General features: G+C 35.3%; 1 protein-coding gene across 29 annotated transcripts in view; it reads right to left on the bottom strand.

The window, feature by feature from the left end:
- Positions 1 to 23,246, bottom strand: part of LOC149784917 (uncharacterized) — a 121,999-nt gene that overhangs the window by 65,579 nt on the left and 33,174 nt on the right. For 27 of the 29 annotated variants that reach the window (XR_016425326.1, XR_016425330.1, XR_016425327.1 and 24 more), the window contains exon 6: positions 3,686 to 3,923. The exons of 1 other annotated variant lie outside the window; for it this stretch is intronic. Coding sequence is in view for 23 of the 28 variants with exons in the window: in XM_089978539.1 (XP_089834665.1) it covers positions 3,686 to 3,923 (238 nt within the window). In the remaining 5 variants the exon portion in view is untranslated. Of the gene's footprint in view, positions 1 to 3,685; positions 3,924 to 9,915; positions 16,782 to 19,675; positions 19,830 to 23,246 lie in introns of those variants that run through there. One more of the 29 variants, XM_089978512.1, reaches the window with a different exon arrangement.

Below are 23,246 nucleotides of genomic sequence, written 5' to 3'. Positions count from 1 at the left end.
TGAAATATATGATGGGTAATTCCTGTGTCAATGAAATATATGATGGGTAATTCCTGTATCAATGAAAAATATGATGGGTAATTCCTGTCAATGAAATATATGATGGGTAATTCCTGTGTCAATGAAATACATGTGCAATTCCTGTGTCAATGAAATTCCTGTGTCAATGAAATATACGATGGGTATTTCCTGTGTCAATGAAATATATGATGGGTAATTCCTGTGTCAACGAAATATATGAAATTCCTGTGTCAATGACGGTCACATACAGTTATTTATATTTGCCAATCTTGCACATGTTCAGTTTAAAGGTAGTAAATTTAACCATGCTGTTTACACATGTAAATGTTGCTGCCTTAATGGTACAGCACCATTTACTAAGCCAAATTCACAAATTGGTATCAATATAGGGAGACAAAAAATTAAAATAATCTTAAAAAAGCATTTAAAAGAGCTAATTTGCACAAAAAGACAAACTGTTTCACTTAAAAGAAATAAAATCTGCATACAAATTTAAACAGCATGTCCATACCTATTCAATTTTGTTAAAAAAGGAATATGAAGATACATTTTTAGAATTGTGACAACTTTTTAATATTTAAAGAAACACCAAGAACCGATTTTTAAGAAATGCGCCCCTATTCAAGCTGTTGATAATATTATCAAAAGGCATAACCGCGAGACCCCTTGACTCCGTCCTGGGCATGACCTAACAGCAGGAATGCTAAAGGAATAAAAGCAGTAGATGCATCCCCTCAACAAGTTTAAATATTCTGGATATAACAGTACGTACACGGAGTACCAAAAAAACTATTTGGGCATGACCTACAAGCAAAATTCATTAAGAAATGTGAAATAAATGTCACAGTGACCTTGTATTATTGCAAAGGTGTGATATTAACAGAGATGCATGGTGATAATGTTGCGTGTGGATTCTGGTCATGCCAATGCTGACACTGGAGGTGATACAATGGCTCTCCTCTTGGGAATATATTCCCAGCATTCATCCATGGGATTAGTGACTTAAAACATTTACTCGTGCCTGTCCTCACTGTACATACTTCCTCATTACAATGCAGGTGTGCGAGATTTATATTTTTAATGTAGCTTTCACAAATTAAGTCATAGGGCTACGATGTCTGCAGTGTGGCAGTTTATAGTCATCTCTAGCACAGGGGCATCATGCTGCAGATGTGTAGCATCATGTACCACCCAGTCACAATATCCTGACACCAGGCTGACTAGTCCTAACACTGACCTCTTAATGCTGAGGTCAAAGCGAAGCAGCTGCTAGTACCATTTCTTGTAAGTCTTTAGTATGTCTCTGCCGGATTTTGAACCTGTGGCATCCTGTATCTGTGGATGCCACTATATCCACTTAGGTCAACAAAGCGGTCACACTGCTTGTACTTTTACGAAAGAACTAGTTACATTGTCCCTGCCACCAGGCTGACCAATCCTAATACTAACCTCAATACTGACTGCCAAATGAGGCAGCTGCCAAGTGCCATTTTTATAAGTCTTTGGTATGACTCTGCCTGGGTTCATCGTTAAAATTACATAAAAACGAACAAGAGATATGCGGCTGATATGATTAATGAAGGCATAATATTGTATACATTGACACATGCTAAAAAAAGTTAATTGACACATGCTAAATGAAGTTAAAAAGGAAACTTACACAGCACAATAAAGTTGTTTTAATCACCGATCACTTGGGAAAATGCAAGAATCGATCAGATTTCATTGCTTTGATTTAAGTCGCCTCAAGAGGCCAACTTTATAGGACCAAACAAAAGCCTGTTTTTTTATCCGACCGCGACATTAAAGCCTGGCGGCAAGATCAACTAACTGTTCAAGCTGGGACCAAGGGCTTCTGTCGACATGTACATTTATTTTTTTATCTCGATGTTGACATAAGCATGACAAGTTTGGAAGTTGTAGTAGACCTAGGGACTGGGACTTTGCCTTTTTGTCAAAATAGGCAGCTTGTCAACATAAGTGATGTCGATACAAGTGGGTAGGACTGTACTGCCATTTTGGGACATGCTGTGTAGAAAATAAACTCAGATTTACTCTTAAGATGCAAATGTGCACTTCCTCAGCCCAGGAACGAGTATGCAGAAAAGTTTTTGTTATCTAAAAATTGGTTTATGGTACTTGCATTCATGTAGTCCAGTGTCAAGCTGACATTGCTTTGCACTAACTGATTTGTTAAATTTCATTTGTTTCAAGAAATAATTACAGACTGGTGTCAAGACAATTCACATGTGGCTTGCAATATAATTGGTCAGTGGTACTTGGGATCACTAATAAGCAGTTATGAATTGAAAGTAGTTGAAGCCAAACAATGATTCAGTAACTAACAATGGGCTTTACACACCTCATTTTAATAACACGATAATGAAACAATTCCCAACAGGTCACTGATTCTTAAACAAAGCGTAGTGTGTGTGATTTGGATTTTTTTAAATTTTTTAGTCATATCACTACAATGTCTGCAGTGTGGCAGTTTATAGTATGTATATCATTGGGGCATCATGTCACACACATGTAGCATGATGTCCCATCCAGTCACATTATCCTGACACCAGGCCAACCAGTCCCAACACCGACCTCTTGATGCTGAACGCCAAGCGAGGCAGCTGTTAGTACCATTTTTGTAAGTCTTTGGTATGACCCGGCCAGAGATCGAACCCACAACCTCCTGCATCCCATAAACTTGTGGGCTACCAGGCAAATATGAATCTCAGCCTTTAATGTCTTCCTGAGTTGTTAAGTGTCTCCTAAGACTGATGTTGATTATAACGTTTATGGCATAGAGGGACAAGGAGTGAACATCTCTGCAGATAGGAAACCAGTTGTTAATTGCTGATTAACCAAGCAGATGCTGGTACTCTTTTACATCTTGGTCAAAAACAGTAAGTGAGGTCAAGACTTTAATCTACATCTACCGGCACAACAAGAACTAGAAATGTGTCCATGAAGGAAGTAATGAAAGGAATGCATTTCTGAGCTCCATATAAACAAAAATCCAGCGTTGCCTCATCTGCAATCTCACCACATTATGCCAAAAGCATTCAGAATACCTTGGTCTTTATGACACTAACTTTAGGTGCAGCAACTGGTCTAAGTGTTTTAAGAAATCACAGACACCTGGGCTCCTGTCTTTGGCACATTACATCATTTTGACAAAACATTGCTAATAGCAAAATTAGGAGCAGAAAATATGGTATGATCAGAGTTTTTGCCCCTATTTTTGCTACAAAGCAATGTTTTGGGAAGTCTTTTGTAGCACTTACAAAATAAGTAGCTATTTGTCCCAAGTGTTTGGTATGTTTCGTCCAAGTGGTTCTCATTTTTCAAATATTTCAACCAACTGATTCAATCGACAGAGTATTAATAAAGAAAAGCTCAAATTGATCCAAATGCCTGTCATATTGGATGGTGAGAAAGACCAGCTACAGTGATTATACATTGGCCCCGTTCCATGTTAAACACCCCATAACAAAAGTGACCCATATTTTGGCTGATCATGAAGTTGAGGATAAATAAAGACATCTTAAAATTTTACATCAATCTTATTAGAAAAAGTAAAACTTATGTCACATCTGATCCTCAAAAAAAGAGTGCAAGATCTTCACCCACATCAAAGTGGCAGGTCAAAACAAAGTTTGATGCTTACATTTCAAGGCATCAATCACAGGTTCCAAGGGTGTCCCATCATATGCTGAAGTCCCGCCTTTCCGTACTTCCCAAGGTCGAATTAAGCCATTAGTGACTGCCGTTAATGTGTAGGATGCCGATTTTCCTTTACACCGACTCATAGTTAATTCATACCACATTTCTGGAACAGCAACAATAGCACCAGGTGCCAAAAGCCGATATCCTTGTGGAACTGGTTTGCCATGTTCAACAATAACCTTAAAGGAGAAAAATATAGACAACAATAAGTAGCAGCTCAATGGAACCTCTTCTCGACTTTGTTTTGTTGGTTTAATGACATGTTTACAACATTATAAGCAATATTATTCCAAGGAAATGGGAGGCAAGTGCCTTTCCCAAGTACACACCCAGGCTGACCTGGGTGGATATCAAACCTGCAACCTTTGGATTGAGAGTCTGGTGCTCTACTCAGCTACTGTGGCTCCCACCTCTTGCTGAATGACTTGAAACAGATTTTTTTACATCAAAACTGGCTGACCATGGCACATCTCCCAGTTTTCTTTCTTTCTGACAAAATTATTCCTCAAAGGTCACAAGTGTCAAGAACGAGCACCATTGCCATGATAATGGTTTTGACTATAATTCTGACATTACAACAATAAAATCATCCTACATGGAAATATTGTTAAAGAAAAAATTTTTACAAATTGATTTGCAAAAACTTACAAAAACATCAAAGAGAACCATTCTCAACATACTTTATCATAAACCAAATGCTAAAATGTTATTTCCCTTGAAAAGCTCTCCAACAGAGAGGCAATGAAAACTATTAATAATAATAATAATAATAATAATAATCTATTAACAAAGTATTTTATGTGGGGCCAAGGCAGCGTAGTAGTAGAATGTCACACTTGTAACCTAAGGTTTACATATTCAATAAAAGTCCTGCCTCCATGTATTCTTTTGAAAGTGTAAATAGCTCTAATTTCCTCAGTATGATAGTCAATAAAAGTAAACCAACTAACCAATATCCAATGTTATAACTAAATATATAGTAATTAATATTTTATTTATCAGTGAAATTATACATACTACTGAAAATTCGTCATTTGTGACAGCAGTGGCAGATCAAAGCACTAACATATCCAACAATGGCTTGTCATATGAGCTCAGATTATTTCTGATGACGTGAAACCATCAACAAGATTTTGAACAAATGTAGACTGTTCAGATGCTTCTGGCAAGGGAATTGCCTTATTGGCTTTAGTCACATTATATAACTAATATTTTTGTTGTGTATTTAAACAATATATTTTTTTTGTTTTAAAACTACTTAACACATTAACCCCTGGAGGTTTTTGCCATTTTTGCCTGAAAATCAAGTAGGAAACACATTTTGAAAGCTATTTCTGACTAGACTCGAAAACACCAAATTCCTGGTCATCTTTCAATAACATACTGCCTAATTGTGTTGGAAACATCATTTTTCGTTGGCTATTTGATTTGCGCATGAGCAGAAGGGTAAAAATTGGACTTGTTTTTTTTGTTTTTGTTTTTTTTTTGCTAAACAGAGCCATTATTTTCGTATGGAGACCACTCTTTATTCCAAATGCCCATCTTATCCTACTTTTTGCAAAGGCTCATCTGTCTGTTTGCAGTTCATACTGGTCTGCCTTAGATATGAGACCAAAAAGTCTAAAATCCAGACACAAAATGGGATTCCGACCACAGGCGAATTTTGCATAAAAAAAGTCGGGTCCAAAAAAGGAGGTTTTTCTATCTGTATTTTGTAGTGCAACTAGATATTCCAGATTATTTGGTATCATTGTCTACCTTTCTATAATACCATTCACGTTAGTGTATCATGCGTGACCATGACACTACAGAGCTCGGCAGTAGGCTACTACCTCCTGCCCCGTAAAGTCGTCGCTAGGGGTTAATGTGTTAAAACTGCTCATCGGCTTGAATTCTGGCTCTCTTTTTTTGCCTTGATGAGTCCAATGACTGTTATGCTGCAGGGATCAGATATGCTCAGTTTTCAAAGTTATTGTGAACCCAGACTCTGACCTGATGCATTTGTCACAGATCCCAAACATCTAGCAAAACATCGGCCCTTCTGAACAAAGGCTAGTGCTGTGTTGAAATACAATTTTTTAAATTTTTTAGTGCATATGGGTAAAAAAAAAAGTCAAACCACATAAATCATCTTTATTAAAGGATTTTCATCTCCAGTCCTGGACCATGCACATCTGAATTAAGCCCAAGCTATATGTTCTATAACCTATATTACACACATCAATCATACACCATAAAAGGGAGAATTAAAAGTTCTTTTAGCAATACCCAAGATATACAAGGTCCCTTTTTAAATAGCCAAGATAACCAGTAAGTAAAATTCTAACCCTATGCAAAATACAAAACTGTAGAGCACCACCATATTTTGTCCAAAGTTGAAATGTCATCAGTATATGTTAAAACCTCTTCCATGTTTTGTTTCCCTCAATGACTGGCCAAATATTGAAAAGTCATCCAAATGTGATAAATACTACTTACTCAAGATGAACATGTTTTTTTGCCCCTGACCCCATCTTACCCAACAGTGATCAACAGTAACGAACACCTTATCTGAACACTTGAAATTCTGGCAGTTTGTGTATTCACAAACATGCCGACCTGGCTGCCTGATAATATGAATGTTTCTGAAGTGGAAGATGCACAGGAAACTTACAGTATTAGAACTGCAGCAATGATAACACTTTTGTATTATCTATTACTTAGATTTTTATCACCTCTCCAGTGGTCAAGTGGTTAGAGCGTCCACCTCGCAAGCCGGAGTTCGTGGGTTTGAAACCCAGCCAAGTCATACCAACGACTTACAAAAAAGGCACTAACAGCTGCCTCGCTAGGCGCTCAGTATTAAGAGGTTAGTTTTAGGACTGGTCTGCCTGGCGTCAGGATAATGCGACTGGGTGGGACATCAAGCTAAATGTCTGCAGCATGATGCCCCAGTGCTAGACATCACTATAAACTGCCACACTGCAGACATCGTAGCAATATGACTGAAAAATTGTTAAAGCTATGTTAAAAATCCTAATCACACAGAGATTTTTATCACACGTTTCCGGATGAAGATAATCATGATAATAATGTTGACCATTTCTAGCCTTAGTCATTTTTATAAGTTTCAAAAGCTGGTCAAGAAGTCAGGCAATCAGGGTCATTATAATTCTGGTTAAGGAAGCTACTGACGCATTCAAGGTCTCATTAATATAAAGCAACATAACAAACCTGGCTGAAATCCAAGAATACTTACTGATACACTTCAAGAACCAAATTCTTTAATGGGGTGGGAGACAATTCCAGTAAGTAGTAGTGTTGTTGTTGTGGGGTTTAACGCCATTTTTCAGCACATGATACGCTATGCATGGATTCCTACTATATTCAATCAAATAATATTTTATAATACTAGGAAGCAAAAAATACAAAATAATATGCATAATAAAGAAGGAATATATATAGTCTGTATTCCTATTTATTGAAAAATACTTTACTCCATACTCTCACCCAAACCTTCTTCAAAGTTCATTTTACCTATTTTATTTCAAGTTTAAACAGATCAATGGAAGGATGAACCGACAACTAGTTGGAATAAATAGTGCCAAACAGTTAGCAAAATGGGCTTTATTGAAATTATTCCTATATGTTATACAATTGAAAAATTGTAGAGGATAGGGATAATCTTAAATTTGTTCTGTCAAGAAAAGGACAAATCAATAGTGCTTTAAAAATTGTGAAAGATTAATTTTTATGCATGCAATGTCTCATTCAGAATTTGTGGACTTGACATTACAACCATTCTGCAAAAGTTAGTCATGTAGACTATTTAAAATTGATGCTGTGTAAAAAATAATGCAACATTTTGTGTCCATATTCTTAACTAATCTATATGGATTAAGCTGATTTGTGACAAGAATTGCAAAGTAACTGTAGATTCAGGTAATTCGCAAAATTAAATGTAAGTAATTCATATGGTTTTCTGTAATTATGGCATGCAATATATAGATTACTCTTTTTATGCTCAGATTATGCTTTTTCCAAACTTAGTAACAATTACGCTTATACCACTCTGGGGTTTGGCATGTATGAACCTAGAACAAAGCATTTTAACTCTCTACCTTCTGCAAGTACAAACCTGATAAGCAGCCTGCCTTCTAGCAGCTGTTTGTAGGCTGAACCCCACAGCATCATAATGGCTGCCTGAGTGAGAGCTTCTGGAGCAACTGCACATGCTGTCTACATTTTCTATATAAATCTTGTCCCATGCAAACTTTGTAATTTAATGAAAAATAAAATTTTAAACACCAATGTTTTATGCCACTCATTTCCACCAACAATTACATATAATCCACAGGAATCAATGTTTATATTCACATATTTATTTTTAAAAATATATCTCAAGATATCTGTTTGTGTTTATAATGTACATTATATTAATTTTTTCACACAATTTTGCACAACGTGTCCACTATTTTATTGAAGATTTGTTCATTTTTTATGATACTGCCTGAAGCACATAAAAAGAAATCTATTTCACTTGCATTTTCTTCTAAAATAAATGTTGGCCCTGAAACTGCTATGAAGTCATCCACGTTTACCGGTTTAGACATGTTCCGACCAGATTTTATCACTGCGCGTTTCATCCTCGGATTCAGATAAATCTGAAATGTCAGGTGTCGAAATAAGACCTATACTAATGTCTGATCCTTCATCCTGAATCTGATTAAAATCAATATCATTGCAATGTCATCACTTTAAAATCCTTCAAAACTTTCATGAGAATCGTCGGAATACATGAATGTTGCCATTTTGATTTACTGTCACAATTGACCTCATTTTCAATAGAATTTCCTGCTTATATGCTGTAAAACTACTACTAAAATATGTTCATCATTTTATGTAAGGACTATTTTCATTAGCTAAATATTTTAAAAAGAATGGATGTTTGTAATTTGATCCAATACAAAGTTTTAATATGAAACGTTTATGTGTGTATCTGGGTTTATCCAACCCTTGGCCAGAAACATGTATGAGGCAGCTGGGACAGAGAGTATTTTTAACTGCTTGTATATGTGTCTCTGGGGTTACAAGGCTATTTTTATGGTCACATATATGCATCAGCAGAAGGTAAAGAGTTAAACGTTCATTTAATGTTCGAGGACCTCAGTAACCTATCATTAGGACTGATGGGTACCCTGCAGACATTTCCTAACATTTTTACAGCTTTAGTTACGTTATTGAAAACTTTGATGTACATACAAGTGAAAATGTTGATTTGATACAAACATGTGTAAAAAGAAAGTACATAGGGAATGTTTTACTAAAAAGTGGGAACTAGGGCTCATTATCAGAAAAAGATCTTCAAAAATATTTGCCAAAATGTTTTTAAATTACTGCACACGAGTGTGCTGGGTTGGACATTAAAATATTTCAAGGTCCTGACAATACAAGCTCATATTCCAAGTCAAACTAGAGTTGGATAAAAATATGGCTTCCAGCGTGGTAATAAAGAATTGCTGAGCAACAGATGATGGACTTAACAGTCCATGATGACGTAACAGTCCATGATGACTCAACAGTCCATGATGACTTAACAGAAGCTTACTTGGCTATGACCAGATGAGCTAATGACATGTTGTACTGTAAGTGACCAATTGAAACTGTCACTAATCGTTCATCAATGATTCCTATAGACTAAAGAGATTATAAGCCAATGTTGTGCATGATCTACATAATCACTTCCTGTACAGCTGAATTTAGCTTCTTTTCAGCCCTTTCATCGCCTTTGATGAAAAATTTTAGACAACAAATGTCACAAAATTTGGGGTTCTTTCAAATCACACTGACAAGTTTCGCCTGCCCCTTTGATATATAATAGCTCAAGATGACTGACACTGCAAGAATTATTCATAAATACTTGATCAATTATCATCTGAATTTCTGGTCATAAATTATTTCAACCTTTTTTTCATATGGCATTAAGGAATTTTCATGATCATTTTTAAATTAATTTTTCTTTACTGGTGAAAGTGATTATAAAATCCTCATTAAATTCATGTCTGTCAAACACAGCGTCAGGATTTCTGCTGTTAAAACATGGCACAAATGGTAATCAACAATGAATGTAATAAACGTTTTTTTTAAATGAAAGAACTTTGTTTCAAAAATTCAAAAAGAAACAAATACACATTTCTATGCTAGAACTTTATTACAAATCAAGGCATGTACAAAGCAACATGTAAATAACATGTAACACTTGAAACACTGTACACAAGTTTCCAAATCATCAGTTCTAAGTTGAACATCCGTTATGTTAATGCATAGTACCATTAAATGCAATATATACAACTGAGCTGAACAAAAACCATCCCAATTCTGAATTTGATTTCTAGCATCTTTACAATTTGTCTTTAAAGAATTACTGCTGACACATGGTCTGGAAATGTTCAAAATTTCTTCTTCTCAAAGATCTTTAAAAATCAAATTTATGTTAGTTTCAATTTTTGGCCATGATGGCCATTAAACACAGACCATACTTTTCAAAGTCTATCAACTGTGCTGCTCATAACATTTATGTGGATCATCTAAGGAAAAGTTCATTTCCTTCTCTTTTTCCTATTCAGAACAATTACCAGTAAGCAAACAAAGGTGTAGGAGAAACTAAGCTGTACTTTTTGTGGGTGGTGGTATGATTCTGAAGCCCTTTTCACAGGTAAAAGACTGCACTTTCTTCAGACAAATTTTTCATCAGTTTATTAGGACCTCTAAACAAACTGCATGTTGTACTTTTCTGAATCTTTGCTGTTAACTTTCATACACATTTTCATATGAAAACATTTCTCAATTCCTGTTCATTCTTTTCAAAAAATAAATTACACATTAAGATAAACTCCTCACCCGAGGATTAAAAATATCAAACAGACTTCCTCCTTACTGCAAGTGCAAGCCATGCAGAAAGTTTTGTATAACTCAATGATGTAGAACTAATGTTATTGTGAAGTTTTTTTTCTTCCTCACTTAGTGACCTTGACTTTTGGACTCCAAACTCAATAGGCTTTCTCCTTACTCCAAAAGCAAGGATCCACAAAGTGTGGCAAATGTGATGATACCAATTTTATTCTTTAAGTCACAATGACTTTGTCCTCACCACAACTGCAGGCAATCCACAAAGTTTGCTAACTGTAAGTGGCGAAGAACTCCATTTATTGTGCAGAGGCCAATTTTCTTCTTTCAATGACCTTGACCTAAGAAGTTTTTTTTTTCACCACAGAATCAATACGGCTCTTTCTTACAAACCATCCACCAAGTCAGTTAATTGCATATGGTGGACAACTCAAGTTGTCAAGTGAAAACGAGATTGGTAACGGATGGATGAATGCATGGGCTTCAAAACATAATATGCTCTGCCTTATGGCAGGAATATAAAACATCTGCATAGCTTTTATTGTCAAGAAATAAAGATAACATAAGATGACACTCAATCCATTCCATGTTATCAAGAAAACAGAAATGCTTTAAATGAAGAAAAAATGGATACAAGACAGGTTTATATATCCTAGACAAGACAATGAACTCGAACACCAGAAATTTAAACCAAACAATATTCAAGACGAGGCAATATTAATAAATTACACAGAACAGACTTCAAAAAAGATCTTAACATTCTTGAAAGTTTGTTAAATGCAATCATGAAGATTCACATTTCTTTAAAAAGATTGTACGAGTCAAGTCCAAGTCAAATCCTGCTCCAAAAGGGAAATCAATGAAACATGTAAAAACATTTGCAATCCAAAATGTTGCAAAACAATAAAATCTTATTAATCAGATAAAACGACTCCTATTCAATACCATCTATACTGACTTTCAGTCAAATCAAACTATATAGACCCAGATATGCCATCAATGCAACAGTAAATCTGTTAGTTTGTTTTATAATGCTTAGTAGAAGAAACAGTTTGCAGATGGACTCACCTCAACACAAGTATATACAGTATAAATTTGTGCATTTGTATGAAAACTTCATGACACTCTAATGCCGACTGACAGCCATTCCAATTGCCAACATTTTACAATATTCACATGCATATAAAGCACACATAGCTTGAAATTAATGATAGACAAATAGCCCATGGCTAGTAAACTTCCCATTGGACTAGAAGTTTTCAGAATTTTTTTAGTGAGAAGTACTAGTGATGATTCAACAGAACTAGTAAATTTCTCACTCTACTAGTCCCTCTGTCAACACAAAATTTTTTTGTTAAATTCCAGACCTGGTTAACCATACAATACACTGATAAATAAACTTCCAAGTCTGTTAATCCACTAATAAGCAGAATTCAGAAGATCTATATGAGTTTCCCTCACAAGATACTTGTTTATACCATTTTCATGAAAAGGCCAAGTGAACCTCAGATTTCTCACCTGGTTGACATCTACCTAATACCAAAATGCAATAGCTCTTGGAAGAGGAGTCTATATCAGTGGGATGCTTTTTATAATAATGCTGTTTTAGTAACAACAGCCTATTTGATGGTGAATTGGATGCATCTGAAGAAAGAAAAAAATGAAAGCCCTTAATGCCAGAATATCGTCTGTCAAATTTAAATTCTGACAAGTATTTTTTCAGAAGTTAATGCTGAAAGGTTTTCTATTCTTAGTAACAATGGCTATACCGAACAATGGATTGGCATCCAATGAACAAATTTTAAAACAATGTGCAAATCTGACAAGCATTTTTTGAGATGCATGGACAGTGGCAACCTTCTGGCCAAGTGAACTAAAAATAAAGTGGCAGACAGCTTTAAAAGAATTCATCTGACAAGGCCAAATCATATACAAGGACACACTTTTGTAATGATAAAAATATTTCACACAAATATCTCAAATGGATTTTCATGGTGGCCATACTGAATTTAAGACTGAACCATTTTCATTTAGCACCAACTGAATATCATATGAAGTCTTGTTCAATATCTTTAATGTCAAAATGTTCATCCATTCAGAAAAAAGTAGCAATAACAAGATATCAGCATTACTTCCATTTAGGATTGATTAGACACCAAAGGAAAAAACCCATACTGATAAGACTGTGCATTTATTAGGAGTGATATTAACAAGATTTTCATGATGGCTGCCATGCTAGCCATACTGGAAGTCTGGCTACCATTTTCATCTTGGACAAGTTAAACATCACAGAATCCTTTGGTGAAGCCCAAATGTCAGTATGTCCAACCAATTAGTAGCAACAAAATTTTTAAAGATAGCCTGAGGTGGCCTCAGAGATTAGATTAGACTGGCACTATTTTCATTAAGGACTAACTAGACATCATAAAAGGTCTTTAGATGGATACCAAATGATGACATGACCATCAATCTAGAAGTATCAATAACAGGATTTTCAAGGCAACTAATATGGCAGCTATAATACAGGTAAAATCCGCACCATTTTCATCAAGAATGAACCAGAGATGACAAGTCTTCTGGCAAAAACCTCATGTTATGTTCATCCATTCTGGCAAAGTAGTAATAACAAATTTCAAGACCATTACTGCTGTGGCCATATTGGATTTCTAAGCAGCACCATCTTCATTTAGAATCTATTCAGCCATGGAATAAATGTGCATTAAAGGTTCATGGCAATCAAAGAAGTAGTTAAGGAGTAGCATGCTAATAGATTGATGAACAACTGACAAGTGCTTCTAATCTATGACCATTAGAGATAATCAAAATGGCAATCTCCCTTAAAATGAGGAAAGTCACAATGTTAGTCCTGATAATGGTCACTTGTTTTATTAGTGCATGTACTGGAAAGGTTTAAAACTAATATTTATTTTAATTATAATATTACCAACAATAAATGCATGCTTTAATTCTGATAAGCTAATCATGCTAACATCAATACCAACTATATAATGCAAAATTATCTCATGAATACATACATAAATGACATTACATTTTGCATGAAGAATTTCAAGGAATAAAAGTGCTAGAAATATGCAATATTAAATGTTTCCTTTATCATTTCAAAGAATATGAGAAAATTCTGCAGAATGCCATAAGTACCAATACCCAGCAAAGTCACAAAAGAATGAGAAGCAGGCAAGTGTGACCTAATTTTTGCCCATGATAGGTAGCCTCTATGATGAATACAACCGTTGTTCCATGACTGTTAGTGTGAGAAACTGAGCTCAATGCAAAAGAGTAGTGTTGATGCCTATGCCAATAGTAACAATGCCATCAAAAAAGATATTCATGTCTCAACAGCAAAGCACTACCAAACTATACCATCAATCAATTTCTCAAATTTTTAATAAATGTTTAAACACCTTTTGCTTCTCCAATTATTACATTCATAATTGTGAGGTTCCATTTCAATATCCTTTCATTTTAAACTTGAAATTTAAAAACAAATTTCAATGCGGATATGACTAACAATACTGCGGGAAAATTCTGAGTTGAAAAAGGTTTGTCATAACAATTTTTCAAAAACATTCACATTCTCCTCGTTCAGTGTTCATACAGAATTCTTAATGATAAATTCAAAGACTTTTCCCAACTTTCAAATACCACAAACATAAATTTCCAAGACATATTTTCACAAAATTTTTCATACAAGTTATGTTATATGAGAAAACAACGAATGCAAAATACTGTTTAATGATGAAATTCAAACTAAGTTATAATTAATCAAAAGAAAGAAACCAGGAAAACCTGACTACATCCAAATCTAACAACCTTGGACAATTTTAATTGTGATTATGGAAAGAAATTAAAATGTTTGTGTTTATTTCAATTTTCGAAGACTTTTAAAGAACTCAGGGTAATCTGCTCGATCTTCCAAAACTTTCAAGGCCTTGAAAATGATACCTCATTTTCCCCCAAACTGTCAACCTTCAAAGACCATAAGAACCCTGTTATTATTTATGAAGGGAAAAAAATCGGTTCTAAATCAAAGCTCAATTGAGGACTTAATCATTACTTTGTCTTCCTTGATTTAGGGATATAGGTGGAGTTTTTTAAAATTATTTTGCCCGTTTAGATTTGTATCATTGTGTAAGCTATCTGCAGGACAAAAATCAGACACTGTCCATAACTGCCACTGCCATACAAGTCTCAAACACTATTCTTTGAACATACCAAGAATAAAATTTGAACAAAGATTTGCAATACAACTGACATTCTACTTCTAATACAAAATGTTCCTGAACCAAAAAAAGAACAATGAATACCTTAAAACAAATTACTACAATAAGAAGAAAATGCTATCAAATTCTTATAGAAAGGAAACTGTGTCAATTTATTCAGTTGTATTGGTATCAATCTTTCTCACTTTTAAAAAACAATGAAATTTCGAGGCATATTATAGTTTCCATGGAAGCGACATATGCTGGGTCATCAAATTTGTGGTTTATAGCTACCATAAAATTCACAAAACAACTGACTTTAGATCAGCACCATTTTAAGATCAAGAAAGATTACAAACAGTTCAATGTAAACCTCTTGATTATATGACCACTTATCAAAAAGTAGTGACAATAAGATTTTCTATCTGGTCACTGGGCAGTCAAATTATATCTCATATTATCACCATTTTCATTTAAGACCTAGTTGACATTGTAAGAAATTTTTGGTGAAAACTCAATATGACCTTTTGTTCAGGAGCAGTATTGATAAAAAGAATTTACAGGCTTCTGTGGCAACCATACTAGAGCCCAGATTAGAACCATTTTCATTTAGGACAAAGCAGACATCCAATGTTGCCCATCCATGTAGCTATCACAAGATTTTCAAAATAGCTACTGTGGTGGCCAAACTAGACCTAAGATAAGCACCATAATCATTTACAACTAGCTAGACAACACGAGTCTTTTCGTGAAAACCCCATGCTGATATAACCATCCATTCTGGCAAACTAGCAAAAAGATTTTCAGAATGGCTGTCATCACAATTTTCATTCAGGACCAACTAGATATCACATTCTACTAATGAAAACCTCATGCTGATATGGCCATCTATATAGATGGAGTAGCTATAACAAGATTTTCAAGATGGCTGCCATGCTGGCCAAATTGTCATCAAGGACCAGCTATTACACGGGTTGTTTTTTTTTTCAATGGGGTTTAACACCATATTTTAACACATGATTCACTATAGCCAGTATATCTGGGGGAGTTAGAACCACAGGAAGATACACCACCCATGGGAAGCTATTGGCTAGATCTCTCATATACATACATTGGATGAGCCAGAGACTCAAACCCGAGATGAGATTCAACTGATCTGTAAAGACAAGCCCTTTAGACCACTCAGCCACCCAGGACCTCGACTATGGGATGAATGAATGTGATATCAAACTAATAGACAGACAGATGTCAGATGACAGATGATAGACAATAGACCATCCCATTAGCTCTTCTATTTTATGACCAGTAAAGCCAATAAGAAAAAGTCAATTCAAAGTAATGCTTCATGTATACTACAGTGATCATAAAATAAGAATCAGGTGCTTCAATAAGAACTAAATGCTCAGGATTGTTCAATCAATTAATGGCATTATTATTGTTGGTCTACATCCTTCTTTACAGCAGCAGCAGAAGCTGCAGAGGTTTGTGCATCACTATAGCTTGTTGTTGGGTGATCAAGCTCTAGAGACTGAGATGGGGGAGTACTACTTGGATAGTTAGATATATAGGAACGTAAGCCTTCTGGTATCCATGGATCTCCTGATATTGTCACTTCCATCTGATTTGAAACCTTTTTTAAGGCTCTTTGTTCTCGATCCTTTTCTCGAGCTGCCTGGGCAAAGATTTTGAGAATGATGTCTTTGTGTGGATGAATACTGCACAACATAAATTTCTCTTCTTCTGTTACATTAGAGAGGTCATTGAAGTTTGCAGCATATTCAGAGTAAGAAACATTTGCACTTTTAAGAAATTTATCCTCTGGTGAAAGACTCTGGGGTGATGGTTTCATGAAGGCATCACTCCGCAACAAATTCTGATCTGACTTGAGGACCATCTGTCCAAAACCATCCCTCTGGAGGGCAAACAGCTCTTCTGCAAAGAAAATCACAAACTTTGAAGACCAGGTTTTCAAAACATTAAACTGGAATTTCAATCTTGAAAAATGGTATATGGCGATTTTAGTACAGTTTTAAACTTTATGATGGTTATCTAAATTGAGGTATGCAAATAAAAAAAAAATGGAACCAAGCAAATGTTGAAAATCAATAGTTTCATCACAAATGGATATGACAGAAACTTCAATTACTAAAGATGGACAGGTAGGGAAATATTGCCAAGTACCCAGCTGGGAACCAGTCAGGTTTCTCCACTCTCATTTTATCTGGTTTCCCTACCCTTAGCTTCACCTACATTTTAGTCAACCATTTTAACAAAGAAAAAAATTCAATTACTGAACAAACCTGCCAACCCCGACGAGTCCGTCTCAGTGAGGCAGTTGATTTTTTCCCCTAAGATTGACCAGTTTTCAGTAGGGTGTAACAAAATATCAATAACTGCTATTGTAAAGCTGGAAAATGTAATTAAAAGTACGACACATCAACGATAAATATTATGTTCAACTGAAAAGTTTGTAAAGTACGCATAGACTTTATTTACCACTAGTACAGTTGCACAATTTACCACTAGTAAGGTTGCACATGACAGCGATCATAACTCTAGCCACGAGACTTACTTAAATTGGCATGTGATGTCCAATAAACATAACTGTCCGTTCCAGCTTTTATTAAAAAATTCTGAATACTCCTTTTTTATTCTTCTGTGTTGATATTTAGTACTTTTCTAGAAGCTTATTTTCCCTTTTGTCTTAAACTCTTTCTGGGCGCAATTTAAAAAATTCTATAAGCAACAGTTTGATCATGCAGATGCTTCACATGAACAAATAGGTGCAGTTTAAAGCATCTGGGGTGCTGCTGTAAAGTTAGTCTGGTTCCCTGCCTAACTAAACTAATTCTAAGATGAAACCCGGATCCAAATAAACCCATTATCCGGATTTTTCAGCAACAATCATTTTTCTGTAGTATTTGCTAGTATGATTAAGTCTGTATTTTAAGGGTATTTTTCATAAGACTTACGGCAGAATCATAAGAGTTGGCAGGTCTGTTACTGCCATGGAGACCTGACCCAGCAAAATCAAATTCTTATCTTAAACCCAGCCAGGCCAGGTATTTTTCAACATAGTGCAAGATCCGACCAGGTCAGGTACCTGTCCATCCCTACAAATTACAAATCCAAGTTTATAACATACATTCAGATCTTGGTTAAAAATCAATTGCACAACTTTGAACATCTTGACATTGACCATGGTATGCACTATGGACCATATTATGGCTATAGGGGTACCTGGGTACTTACAATAGGAGGGCCCTTAGAAATTTCAAAATACATCCTGAAAGCAGTCATTAAACTGTATTATGCATGTGTATAATTAAAAGTGTATTAAGCTAAGGATTAGAAAGTTTTAACCTATAAATGGTTGATATAAACACATGTAATTTTATCCAAGGCAGTGAGGGGCATGTTACATCATAGTGTTCTAAACTGTTCAACCTAACATAATATATAATCTGGTAAATTAAATAAAATTTCTTATGGTTTGGCAAACTATGAATTGAATTTAAAGAAATACCATCAACTGCTAAACAATACATGATTCATCAATACACATGGCAGTGTTGTGCAATATACTTCTCATGCTAGTTCGGCTTTTTGGTGTTTTTTTAAAATTAAAACAAACAAGGCTTCTGTGGAATTCCATGTCACACCCGAGAAAAATTACATTATGTATCCCTCGCTATATCTGCCTTGCAAAACTTCAGCATAAATTCTTATCACTGATATAGGGGCACCACATTCAACATTACACCTGTATCAGTGTTACAGCAGGCACTGAAAATTGGAGGTGGGGGGCACCAGTCTCTAAACAAAAAAGCACTGACAGTATGAAATTCTTCTAAATGGACATTTGATTTCATGTCAATGTAACAGGATTCTATCCAGCTAAACAAATTTGATGGCTTAAACAAATCTATGACACACCTCTTAGCTAACTTTTCAAAATGCAAACTGTCCAAAATGATTTGCATGAACCTGAACTGCTGCTAGTGGATATAAGAAGATTCCACTAATTTTTCCTGCACTGAATTAGAAGCAACAGTTTACATCCACTATATGTGTGCTCTGATAGAACTATTTCTAAAATGTTCAAACTTTCCAAAAATCTAGTTCAAAGCTGACCTTAAAAAGGTAAAAATCAGATATGCCAACCCAAACTAGATTTCTCAGTAAGGCTGGATATCATAAGCCCTTTGGCAAGTGAGCTAAAATGTGTTAATCTCAACTCATTTCATCTTCACTAGCCAAGGTTCTGATAACCCCATCTACACCTTGGCAGATCAAACTGCTATATCGGTGCTTTGTCCTAGCGACATCTATTAGATTTCATCTGTTGCCTCACTTAGTAATTCCAACTAACCACTAGGGTGGTGCATTGTACATCGACCGAAAACGTGCTGGCAATTGACCTAAAGTAAGTTTAACATCCAAAGTATGACTATGTACCAGAGGGAAGTTATTACATGTCTATATGAGTGGAAGGTATTTGTGCAAACATGAACCAGTACTGGAAAAGTGCTTATTTATCAGTACATTCAAGTTGTGTGCTCCCCTTGTCTTGATCATTTAGGAACAGTGTTCAAATTTGATTGGATGAGGTGGCTGAATGCCACATTCAATGAAATTCACAGACATGAGGCTCAGAATTATCTGCTCAATATGCCAAGTTGTAGAAAGGGTCATCGGAACCTTGGATAGCGCAACTGTCAATATACAAGTTTGGATAAGCCTGATTGTTGAAAATAAACCATTCTTGAAACTAAATATCAAAATTAGACAGCTTCACAACATCCTAAAACATATGTAACCATTACCATGAATGTCTGCAATCTTGGTGCCACCGACTCTCCTCTGTAAAGGTCTCATGTAGATGAAGGGAGCTTTGGAGAGAGACATCGATCGAACCAGTTTTTCCCGCAGTGTCTTCCTGGCACCAAACCTAGGGGCAGTAGTCCAAGGCATCATACCCTGCAAAAAAATTAGCCGTTTATTCTAGGATCACCAACATTTGAATGAAACATACACTGTACAAATTATTATAACCTCTCATTAAACACTTTTCTGTGAACTATACAAAAATTACAATTTTCAAAATACTATAAATAGAAGTCCCAGTATGTTTTAAGTTTCCCAAATGTATGAAATATTACTTAAACAATTTTGTACCAAATATTACTTTAACAAATAAGTTCTGACATGTTTGAATTCTTGGAACCATTACAAAATTAATACAAATGTATCCGTTGCTTAGTGCTAACAGTGGAGCATCAATCTTTCCCACTGACAAGGAAATACTGACCAAACATTTTAAAAAATATAAAGGAAGCTTATACATTTAAGTAGTTAATGCAACCAAGATAACAAGTGATCAGCATACTTTTAAACACAAAATATAACTCCTTACACAAGGTAAAACATTACTTTGCTAAATCATGTAACCAAGACATATTTCTGGCAGGTGCTTTAATCTATGCCAATGAATTTTTGTTATTTTTGACAAAACATAAGACAAAATGATTTGTAGAAAAAATCAAGAGAAAGACAAAAGTATGCAAATAAACAGCATTTCCATTTAGCTATTTTTTAAGTATAATTTTTGTCTCAATGCTTTAATTGCTGTTCCAATGCATGGGCTTTGATTAATTGCCAAAAACAAGCTACACAGGAAATTGCTTTGGAAACACTGTTTATTTAAGCTAGTAAGCAGAATACAGAAAAACAAGACAGGAAACCGCACAAAACTTACGGCTGTTGCTGAAGAGCCACTATCCTCTTCAAAAGCTGTCATGACCACTGCCTTCCTTCAACAAAAGGTGTGTTACTCCAAAAACAACCGCATTTTTTTTATATAAATGAATTTCTTACCAAATTATTTTTATGACCCGACTGATTTATTCATTTAAATCAAATCTTAAGTTAGTTTTATTTAATATATATCAAAATCCGGTAAATTGGAAAAAGATATTAAAGCTTCAAAACATTACTTAGCACAAATGAATCAATCCTTGCATAAGGAATTTGAACTACAATATTTAATAGTCATCACAATCTACTCCTGCTTACCTGATTGAAGATCGTTCTAACGGGGTGTGGAATTAAATCTAATTACTTAAAGCTTTAATATGCTTGGGACCCCCCATCCCCATTTAGCTGCAAGGTCCATGGCATTACAAAAACAAAGATTTACCAGATTAGAATTTAAGTTTCCAACATGACCTGTCAGCACTGATAAAAACTATGTACCACCAAGAGACTTCGCAGTCAAGTTCCCCAGTCACCTTTTAGCACATTAAGGGCATGAGGACCTGAAAATTCTATATTTGGGTATCAACAAACTGTCAAATACAGATATGTTCACATGTCAGCTGAATTACATTTTCTTATATAATGCCCAGCTTCTGAAGTCTGTGGAAACCAACAGATTCCATCCTCTGCCTCTTCATACCCAAAAGGTCCTCCAAAATCAGATGTAAATTATATTGGGTGTTCTATGCTGTTTCAATTATTCTGTCTAAAACTTCCAGATCTAACCAACCTGGACATCAGGAAGATCTCATATGTAATGGACCCTAATGCCAATGCTGAACATCCAATATCAGTTAAAAACAACCTTCGGAGCATAAGCATCCACAGTCAAGCTTCTAATCAAATGTCCAGTCAAAACCCAAATTCTGGACATGTTTATCCATTCTGACATTTTAGGGACCCTGGCGGCTGGGTGGTCTAAGTGCTCACCTTTACTGATCACTGCCATCTCACCTGTCAGCATGGGTTTAAGTTTTGGGCTCAATATACATGGGTAAACATGAAAGCTGCCAGTAGTTTCATGTGGGTCGGTGGTTCTTACCAGTTTTCCTGGGTTCTTCCTGCACAATTTATTCTGGCCACCATATATTGCTTATCTTGCACTGAGAAATGGCATTAAACCCACCCCCCTCAAACACATAACTTCTCACGTCTTGGAACATGTGAATAAGTAAAGGACTATCCTACTGTTTTGCAAAAATCTTTTCTTCATTTCAGTCCATCAGTGGTAACAATGATTCTAACATGGTCATGCAAAACCATGACACAGGTAAAATGAAAGTCCACTTTATTTACTGTTTTATGATCTACATCTACAGACCAATCAGTGTGTAAACTATGACTTCTACCTAGGCTTGTAAACAATGCATGTACCCTAATCTGCCTATGCCTTCTGTAATGACAGATCTGCTTGTGAAGTGGGGTAATGGGTGATTTGGGCACACATATTTTAGCTTATAATGTAATCGGGGCATACATATTGACGAGAAACTCATTTGACATTATAGGGGTCCTAAAGTATTAACAGCATTGATCATATTAAGTAATGGTTCGGAAAATTCAAACTGTCTGACCACACTATCCTGCACAATTTCTTGTACTTGCTATTATATGATTTATGTAATCAACAAGATATGATCTTTTATACCATCTTCTACAATTATATCAATTACTTCTTGACATAACAAATTCCAAGTGTGCACAAATTCGAGCAAATTCTTGCTTTGTAAACATATACAAAATGACTATGTTAAGTTTCAACTTTACATGTTTTTCAACATGAACATGATCAGAGACAGGTCTTGGAAAAGTCAACAACAACCATCTTTTATAAAAAGAAAATTACAATAACACCTTTTTCTTAAACACAATATGGCTTTGAGAAAACCAAGCATTTTTTTTGTCCAGTGTAAATTTTAAAATGTACAACTTCTAACTTTAGTGCCCGTTCAGAAATAAATGTGTATATCTCTAAATTAATGACTTTTCACTTAACCCTGCCAAATGACCAGTAAATAAAAAACAATTATCGAATTTTATGGCCATTTGGAAAGAATATGGCTTGAACTCTGCATTAATAATTTCCTTAATGACTAGCTCTTACTAGAAATCGCATCAAGATTAATTAGCTGGATTGTACAAGAAGCTACCTAAACAATCAAGCATATAACTGACTGATCAGCTGCCTATTCTGAGGTCGGTTAATTAATGACACTGTAGAGTTGGTCCTCCTTTTAGACTCAAGTTGTCTTTAATAAAGTTCTAGTGACTGTTGATGTGTGTGTATGTGCATGTCTGTCTGTATGTATGCAGAGATGCTACCTGGATTCTATCAAGAGGGAAGCCCCCCCCCCCATGAACATAATGGGGTGGAATAGATTAAAGGTGAAGAGGGAGAGAAAGAGGCCATCATTCAGAGTACTTAACACTCAAATATCCAAAAGAGGCCATCATTCAGAGTACTTAACACTCAAATATCCAAAAGAGGCCATCATTCAGAGTACTTAACACTCAAATATCCAGCTCTTTTCTGCTTACTCCATTCGGTTAAAGCACTATTAAAATCAAAATTCTCAAAAG

Source organism: Sinohyriopsis cumingii, chromosome 13 (genome assembly GCF_028554795.1).
Source record: "Sinohyriopsis cumingii isolate HCF-2022 chromosome 13, ASM2855479v2, whole genome shotgun sequence".
NCBI lineage: Eukaryota > Metazoa > Mollusca > Bivalvia > Unionida > Unionidae > Sinohyriopsis > Sinohyriopsis cumingii.
This window is presented reverse-complemented; position numbering and strand designations above follow the sequence as displayed.